The sequence below is a fragment of the Mus caroli genome, chromosome 8 (genome assembly GCF_900094665.2).
Source record: "Mus caroli chromosome 8, CAROLI_EIJ_v1.1, whole genome shotgun sequence".
In the NCBI taxonomy this organism is placed as follows: domain Eukaryota; kingdom Metazoa; phylum Chordata; class Mammalia; order Rodentia; family Muridae; genus Mus; species Mus caroli.
This window is the reverse complement of record NC_034577.1, coordinates 97,656,860-97,665,756: the sequence shown is the minus strand read 5'-3', so window position 1 is coordinate 97,665,756 and position 8,897 is coordinate 97,656,860. Positions and strand designations below refer to the sequence as shown.

General features: G+C 49.4%; 1 protein-coding gene across 3 annotated transcripts in view; it reads right to left on the bottom strand.

Annotated features, from left to right (window-relative positions):
* The window catches only part of Cdh3 (cadherin 3), a 45,842-nt gene that overhangs the window by 14,612 nt on the left and 22,333 nt on the right, over positions 1–8,897 (bottom strand). For 2 of the 3 annotated variants that reach the window (XM_021170340.2, XM_029480319.1), the window contains 7 exons: positions 6,172–6,245; positions 5,253–5,378; positions 4,946–5,101; positions 4,700–4,844; positions 2,717–2,892; positions 1,967–2,095; positions 399–584 (listed from right to left, as the gene is read on the bottom strand). In XM_021170340.2, the coding sequence (XP_021025999.1) occupies positions 399–584; positions 1,967–2,095; positions 2,717–2,892; positions 4,700–4,844; positions 4,946–5,101; positions 5,253–5,378; positions 6,172–6,245 (992 nt within the window). The remainder of the gene's footprint in view (positions 1–398; positions 585–1,966; positions 2,096–2,716; positions 2,893–4,699; positions 4,845–4,945; positions 5,102–5,252; positions 5,379–6,171; positions 6,246–8,897) is intronic. The other variant, XM_021170341.2, reaches the window with a different exon arrangement.

The window sequence follows — 8,897 nt, the reverse complement described above, 5'->3', positions numbered from 1 at the left end:
AAAAAAAAAAAAAAAAAAAAAAAAAAAAAAAAAAAAAAAAAAAGAGAATGACCTTGGTCCCACCACCAATGTGTAGGCTTATAGGTGTGAACCACCAGACCCTGTTCCCAAAGACGATTTTACCCCATCTTGTTCTGTGTCCTGATAAAAAGAAGGCCCTAAGCTTGATCTCCAATACCGCCATACTACCCCAACCTGCAGGAACACCGCCACCCACCCCTGCAAAAAACAAAATCCTTACTGAGCCTGTTTCAAAAGCCCAAATAAGGGATTCTCAGCACAAGAGCAACGGGCAGTACCAGGAGCCACTGTCTTGGTGCAGTCCCCAGTGAGTGGCCCAAGGGAAGCGGCCTGGGGCAGGAGGGATCCCTTTGTCCTAGAGGCCCACACAGACTCACCTTCTTGGTTGTCAGGACGCCTTGGTTGGTCTCTGGGTGAGTGGCAATGGTGAAATGGTCCCCATCGTCACCTCCCACGATGTGGTAGGTGGCACGCCACGCTGGCGAGTTGGGGACATCGAGATCAGTCACTGTCAGCCTCTGTACCTCATGGCCCACTTCGTTCTCAGGCACCCAAGCCTCATACTGTGGGGAGAGAGGGGCGGACACGGTGAGATCTGAACAGAGCGAGGAGCTGTCCCTCCGGGCAGACCGCACCACGCTCCGCAGCTGGGAAACTTCTGTCACTGCTGGGAAGCCCCGCGGCCTGTTCACATGTCTGGACTTTTGACCTGTAAAGATTTCCAGGACACTCGGAGGCACAGAAAGACAATCCCAACCATCAGCACAGCTCTAGGGACAAGGCCACAGATTCTGGACCAACTTTCCTTCACCAGGGGGACCTGAAGCTTGGGAATCTCCCCAGTTGCGCACAGCCACCCAGTTGGCAGAGAGCAGAGGCTCCAAGAAGATGACAAGGACAGGTGCCTCACTGTGCTGCGGGCACTGGCTAGGAAGTTTGGGGGCAGGTAACAGACAGGGGAATAGTTTTTTTGGTTCTTTTTTATAGGTTTTTTGTTTGTTTGCTTGCTTGTCTGTTTTTTTAAAGATAGTCTCATGTAGTCCAGGTTGGACCTGAATTTGACATGGAGTGAAAGAGGACCCTGAATTCCTGATGTTCCTGTCATTATCCCCCCCAAACATTGTAATTACAGCATGTGAGAGGACACCTTCAGGTAATTACAGTTCCTTAGAAGCTGTCTACCACATTTCCTGACACAAGCCAGGGAGCCCCAGGAACTCCACTTCCACCTCCCCAACAATGGAGTTGAGTAGGGGCCACCATAGGTGGCTTTTTACCCAGGTACCAGGCTTGCACAGTCAACACTTCACAATCAGGGCAATGTCCCAAGGGCTAATTTTTAAGGAGGCCTAGGTAACATTCCAAATCTAGGTCTGTAAACACATGCAGGGGGTACTGGGTCACCTTAACTGATTTGAAACTTTTTTTTCTTTTTAATTTTTATACTGCATGTACAAATGGGGCAGGGGATGGGGGTGGGTGCGGGTGCTGTGGTAAATTTGTGAAAGTCCAAGGGCAAGGTCAGCTCTCTCCTTCTGCCAAGTGAGCCCTGGGGCTCAAACTCAGGCCATCTGGGTTCTTGCCCATTCTCCAGTCCTGGCATTGAGCTTCCTGTCCCAGGAGCTATGTAAGTACTTATGGGCAGAACAGATATGAGGTAAGTATGTTTCCACACCAAGCCCCGTATCACCTGAAGACTGGAAAGAACTGTCCACAGATCATTTCGCCAAAATGTCAGAACAGTGGATCCAGTATTTATCATTATCTCCATTTCAGAGATTAAGAAACTGGGCACAGAGAGGCTAGGCAGTTTACTTAAGGTTACACAGTCAGCAAGCGACAGGTCTGGGACTCGGTTGGTGGTAGCATGGGTCGGTTTCTGAGAAGCAGCCAACCTCAGTCCTTCATGTGATGTTGCACACACGCAGGAAGGAAGGGGCGTTACCTTCTGCGGCTCAAACTCCGGAGCGTTATCGTTGGCATCAAGGATTTGCACAATGGCCTCTGCCGTCGTGGTAGAGCCCTCTCCATCCATGTCTGTGGCCTGGACAGTCAGTCTGTACTCAGGGACTTTCTAGGGGAGAAAGGAGGAAAGAGCTCACAGTTAGTCCAATTCGAGAGGCCGGTCACCTGGGTAACGAGAAACTGCCTTGGGGTACAGAGGTGGGAGCAACAGCCCCTCCCCACTTTCGCTGTTTCTCAATTCCCTGGCTCACCCCTTACCCACTTCCAGGGAAGGGACAATTATATATGACCGGGGGAGGGAGGGGCAGTAGATAGCCCAATAGCCCTCCTGGGCTATTCTGGGGAAACCCAACCCTCACCTGCTCCACACAGGAACTTGATATTAATTAGGAAACAGAAGGCAATTCCAATATCCATGGAGCTAGTTCTACTTTGTGGCCCACAGGGGACAAATCCAGGCAACATGCAAACTAAATGAGCCGTTCGGACAGGAAATGAGAAAAGCTCAAAAGCCCACATTTTACAGCTGCCTTCTCACCCCCAGGGGATCTAGCCAGCAGGCCACTAGCCCAAAGGATGTGGAATAGCAGAGGTAAATGCAGCAGCAGCAGCCACGCCAGCCAATCCAGGTGATCCTGGTCTCCGCTGCCCTGCCTTGACCTTGGGGCGGCCACAGGTTTCCACTCTGAGTCAGGCCTCTGAGGGTAGTACCTTCCCGAAGGCTACTCACCTCTCGGTCCAGGCCACTGGAAATGACGCTAATGGTTCCCGTGCTTTTATGGATGGTGAACATGAGGTCGTGTGGCTCCTTCGGCTCCTGGCTATGGATGGAGTAAGCCACCACCCCATTGTAAGTGTTGATGGCATCGTCCTCATCTGTGGCTGTCACCTGCATCACAGAAGTGCCTGCCGGGGTTGGGGGAGGGGAAGGGGACCACTGAGCACCTTTCCCTCTCAGCCCAGAGGCAGCCTTGCTGGCTCTGGATCCCTGTGAAGTCCTCCCGGCACACCAGAAGGGTCTCTCTCTCCCCTGCTGGGTGGCAGCCTGTTTCCTGGAACCCGCTTGCCATCCTGTCTTTCTTTCCAGGAAAGTGGATGCTCAGGTTAGGTCGCTCACAGACCCTGGGGACAAACACTATCTCCCATTCTTCCAGCAGTGGGGTGACCATGGCAATGACTTCTGATAATGGGATACATACACGTTTGGAGGAAGTTAATTAAAAAAAAAAAAAAAAAAGAATGTACTTGTAGCTGGTGACTCAAGCCTGTAATCCCAATTTCGGGAGGCTGAAGCAGGAGGGCTGTGTGTAAGCTCAAGCCTGGCCTTGACTATGGAGTAGGGAGAGTCTGTTTTAAACAAACAGTTAGTAATGATGTTGTTGTTCACGGGACACACAGACTAAATGTAATGGCTCCAGCAGCCACGAGAGCTAACTGTGGGAACAGAGGCCAAAACAGTAGAATAACAAGACAGGAATCCCTTGCCCTTTAACTGAAGCCCCACTGGCGCCTGGATCAACTGCTTCTAAGCTTTCTGAGTATAACCAAAGGAAAAAAAACAAGTTTTCATCTTGTTCGGACTGTTTAAGCTAGCCTGGTCGACATAGGAAGTTCCAGACCGACCAAGGCTACACAGCTACATAGTTACACCATGTTTCAAATGAACAAACCCACCACACACCAAAACAGAAGACTTAAAAGCTGGGCAGGTGGTGCACACCTGTCATCTCAGCCACAGGAGGTGGGGGGCATGTGATTTTCTGTGAGTTCAAGGCTAGCCTGATCTGCATGGTGAGTTCCAGACTAGCCAGAGCTATACAGTGGGACCAACAGTGTTGGTGCAGGCTTGTACTCAGGAGGTTAAGGCAGGAGGATCACAACTTTGAGGCTAGCCTGGGCTATAGGGGGAGATCTTGTCACCAAAAAATCGAAACAAATAAAAATCAATGTTTTAGTAGTGGGGATTTCTGCTATTGGCAATCTCTGGTCAACTCATTTCTGAAACGCTCAGCTGAAAAGCCAAGTGGTGGGCAGTCCAGATCACTCCAAACAGGATGAGAGCCCCTTCTGTCTCCCGGGACCTGCTGCCGAGCTTGGGAATGTGAATCTATTCCCCCCCTTGTCATCTCTGCCCTAGGGATGGCAACCTATTTCGGTTTCTGCAAATCACACTCTAATCACCCCAAGTCCTGGCTGCAGAACTTCCGGCTGGGTGCTCCACAGTATGTAGTACACACACGATGCATGGGCAAGCTTGTGCTCTCTCGCTCTCTCTCTGTCTCTCTGTCTGTGTCTGTCTCTGTCTCTGTCTCTCTGCTGGTGCCCAGGGCCTGTCATACACGAAGCATGTGTTCTACCCCTGAGTCACACCGTCAGTGGCATGTGCTATGTCTAATCTCCGTAATATTTTAAGGTTGATACTCTTCCCATTTAGATTGAAGCCCAGAGGTCATGCCTATGGTCACAGGCAGTAAAGAGACAAAGTTCATACTCAAGCCTGAGTTTCTGCAGCTCCTAAGGCTGGCTGAGCTCAGAGCAGAAGGTTTCAAATGTGAATGCCAGAACTCGGCTGCAGGGCAGACTTGACCGGGACTCATGGGGCACACAGGGAATAGGATGAGCGGATTGGCCACACGGCCATGAAGGTCTGGGCTGACCCCAACTCCATCTGGACTCACCCCTAGTCCAGAATAGCCCCTCCCACCCTTCTTACCAGGCATTACCCCCTCCAGAACACTCCCTCTGAAGGTGTCTTGAGTGAACTTGGGCTTGTTGTCATTCTGGTCGGTCACAATGATGGATATGTTCATGGGCTCCTCTACAGAGGCACCATTCTCGGATACAGCATGGCCATAAAGCTGTGGACACAGAGGTCCGGGGTCAGCGAGTGTCCCCACCTCCCCAGACCTTGTGCCTGCCTCAGAAAAGGTGTCTACACTGGGAGCGAAAGGCTATTTACCTCATACTTGACAATCTTCTCCCTGTCCAGTGGCATATGCAACAGCAGCCAGCCCGACTCCTTCTCTATGGTGAAGACTCCCTCGGGGGGACTGTCTGCGCCAGGCCCTGTGATGCTGTAGAAAATCTTGGTGCCTCTGTCTTTATTAGATTTGAGCTGGAAACAGAGGGAAAATGACAGTTGACAGAGGGACAGGTGCCTCATCCAGTGGCCAGGAGCCTTCTGCAGCCCGCACCCAGCAGCAAGAAGCCTTCCTCTTAGGCCATCGGATGATAAATCCTGCAGACCCATGAGTGCCTGGTCATACCTGATTCAGCCTCTGAGGGAAGGGACCCTTGCCATTCTCAGGGACGAATATTGGTGGCATCACCCACTCTCTTTTTCGTCTCCTTAAGATGCGGGTGGGTGGGGAGTGCATCGCATCCTTCCCTCCCTGCAAGCAAGGGTGGGAAGAATAAATTAGCTTTTCCCTGGAAGGAGAGAGGATCAGGTGTGGCAACACACATGCATACTCCCAGTTCTCAGAAGGACCTGGAATTCAAGGTCATCCTCCACTCTGTAGCAATTTGAGGCCAGCCTAAACCACATGAGACCTCTCCTTAAACAAAACAAAATGAAACTATTGTTTATTTAATTTTGTTTGTTTTCAAAACAGGGTTTCCTCCATGTAACAGTTCTGGCTGTCCTGGACCATACTTTGTTTTTGTAGACCATATTGGCCTCGAACTCAGAGATCCACCTGCCTCTGCCTCCTAAATGCTGGTTGCATTAAAGGTACATGCCATCACACCCAACAACTGTAATATTAACAATAAAGGAAAACAAAAAAAGAATAGGAAAAAGTCCTATTCTTATTTGCATATGTACAAGGAATAATTTGTCTTTGTGTGTGTCTTCTCAGGAGGGATGGGCAGGCTATGATCAGATGGAGACAGAGATTGCTACGTGGTTTTAAATATTTTTAAGTCTTGAACATTCAAATATTCAAAAAATTAAGACACCAAAAAAAAAAAAAAAAAAAAAGACACCAGGAAGTTGGTGTCCATGCCCATGGACCGTTTCTCTAGCGACCCCTATTGGTAAGCATTAGTCACTGCTCTGATTAGGTCTGGTTAGCTGGGGTTAAGGGTTAACTTGGTTCCTATTACTATAGGAACAGACTCTGGCCAGCAGTCATCTGAACATAGCACTTTCCTTTTGCCCTGAAGACAGACACAACAGTTTACCTGAACTGTCCCCCTATTCAGCATAACGATTTCTCCATTGTCTGCATGGTGCATCTCCTGTCCAGCCAAGGCTACTGTGAGGAAGAGAGAGAGTGAATTAGAAAGCAGTCCCTTGACTAGATTAAAGACTACAACCAGGAGGAACCCAAGGGGCTTGGCTCACTTCTCCTGGCCAGCCGGTGGCTGCAAGTCTCTGCTGACACTTTTGCATGCAGCCTTATCATTGTCTAAAACATTTTTTTCCACTGGTATGTGTATGAGTGTACACCACACGTGTGCAGGTGCCTGGGAAGGCCAGGAGAGTCAGATGCCCTGGAGCTCGAGTTACAGGTGGCTGTGCGCAGCCACCAGACCTGAGTGTTGGGAACTGAACCCAGATAGTGTTCTTAACCGCGGAGCCATCATTCCGGCCCCTACATTTGGATTTGGGAGGGAGGACCACCTCGCTATCTCCTCGTGTGTTCATCAGGCTGGAGAACCATGGTTGTGCGCAGGTAGCTTTGTTGAGATACAGCGGTTCTGGAGGCTGTCTGCTCACGGCAGGCAACCTATCACCAAGCATGACGTGACACCGTTACCCACAGACAATTTGTTCAACTTCTGGTAATTGAAATTGACAATAGTTCTTCTGAATGCTGCCTGCAAAGAAATGCTTCTGTCCTCTAGCCCCGCACAAAAGAGATTCATTTATTTTTATTTTACACATGTGTTGAGGGTTTTTATTTTTGCCTGTGCCCCACAGGTATGTAGTACTCAAAGAAGCCAGGAGAGGGCGCTAGATTTCCTCTGTTACTGAAGTGACAGGTGCTTGTGAGTCACCATGTGGATGTTCAGAAATGGAACCTGGGTCCTCTGGAGGAAGAGCAAGTGCTCTTAACCACTGAGCAGCTGCAGCTACTACTACTACAAGTCACTGCATTTGCCCAAGCTTGCCCCACCCCACCCCTTTTACTCTGTGTTGCTGGACCAAGCCAAGCGTTTTTTTGGTTTTTTTGTTTTTTTGTTTTTGCTAGTGTGCGACTGGTGTTTTAGTAAGGAGCTGTACTCCCAGAGGGAGGAGTGGAGAAACCAGATGGCTGGTGGGGAGAGCAAGCAAACAGCCACTGTGGAAAAGTCTGGCAGTGGGACTGGAGGGAGGGTCAGCAGGTAAGAGTACTGGCTACTCCTTCAAAGGACCTGGGTTTGAGTCCAAGCACGCACATCATGTAACTCTAGTTCCAGGAGATCTCACCCCGTCTTCTGGCCTCCATGAGCACCAAGAATGCATGTGGTGCACAGACATCCATGCAGACAAGATACCCATATGCACTAAATCATAAATACAATTTGAAAAAAAAATGTAAAACATATTTGCAAGTCTGGGCATGTAGCTCAGTGGTAGAGTGTTGTCTAATATATAATATATAACAAAGTTCTGAATTCAATTCCCACTGCTTAAAAAAAAAAAAGGTGTGTGTTAGGATGTTCACAGCAGCCCATCATTGCCACAACTGGAAATGGTCAGTGCCCAGAAAGGCATCAGGGACAGAAACACTGTGGTGCGGTCGAGTTTGGAACAACTCAACCACAGGAACACGCAACCAGGGCAGATTCAAGAAGCAGAAGCCAGATACGAGGCAGGATGCATGCTTGCTGGGGAAGAAAGACAATCCCCCACGAACAGCCAAAGCTTGTAGTCTAGACAGACCCCGTAATAAAAGCCAGAGTAAGAGGAGACAAACAGGCTCATTAACGCATGCAGTGTGTGTCACATAGGCAAAGCCTCAGTGGACGGCATCGGAGGGAAAAAAAATGTGGTTTAGAACTTCACACGCCTTCTTCCACAACCAACAGTGCAGTTCAGAGACATGGTGAGACAAGGGAAAACATTAGAGGCAGCGAGCGAACTGTGGATGTAAACCCTGGGAGCAAACTGATACTGTGAGACTCTTTACTGATAAGAGCTGGTCTCCAGAAAGGAGAGTTGATAGCCCCACCTGGGCGGGCAGAAGGAACCTTCTCTCTCTTCTGTATGCACACAGCAACCCATCTTTATTTCCAGTGCTAGGTATCAAATGCAGGTCTTATTTTCCTTTTTCTTAAAGACTTATTTATTATATTTATATATTACACTGTAACTGTCTTCAGAGCTCATTACAGATGGTCGTGAGACACCATGGGGTTTCTGGGATTTGAACTCACAACCTTCAGAAGAGCAGTCTGTGCTCTTGACCACCGAGCCATCTCTCCAGCCCAAATCCAGGTCTTAAACATGCTGGATATATACCCCCTCCCTCACTTTATTTTTATTATTTTATTTTATTTTTATGACAAGGTGTTCCTGTAGACCAGGCTGGCCCTGACCTCAGAGAGTCATCCAAGCAAGCAGCGAGATGTAAAAAGTGCACGCACCACCATGCCTGGCTCTTCCGGGTCTTCCTAACTGCACTTTGCTCAAAACTATTTATATCCACAACATATTTTCTGGCAACACTGTTTGGTTGCTTGTAGTAAGACTCCACCGTGTGAGGCTGGGAGCTGGCAGGGCTTATGGAGGTGGATGAAGTCAGCGGAAGGGGCAGCAGGCCTTAACAACCATAACGAGCCACCCGCAGCCCACAGGAATCCAGTGCCAACTTTCAGGAGCCCCAGAGCCCAGAGCCCAGAGCCCCAGAGCCCCAGAGTCCCAGCGCACACACATCCAGGCAGAACCCTCCTGGAAGGCTGGGATGTGCGTGTGGGAAAGT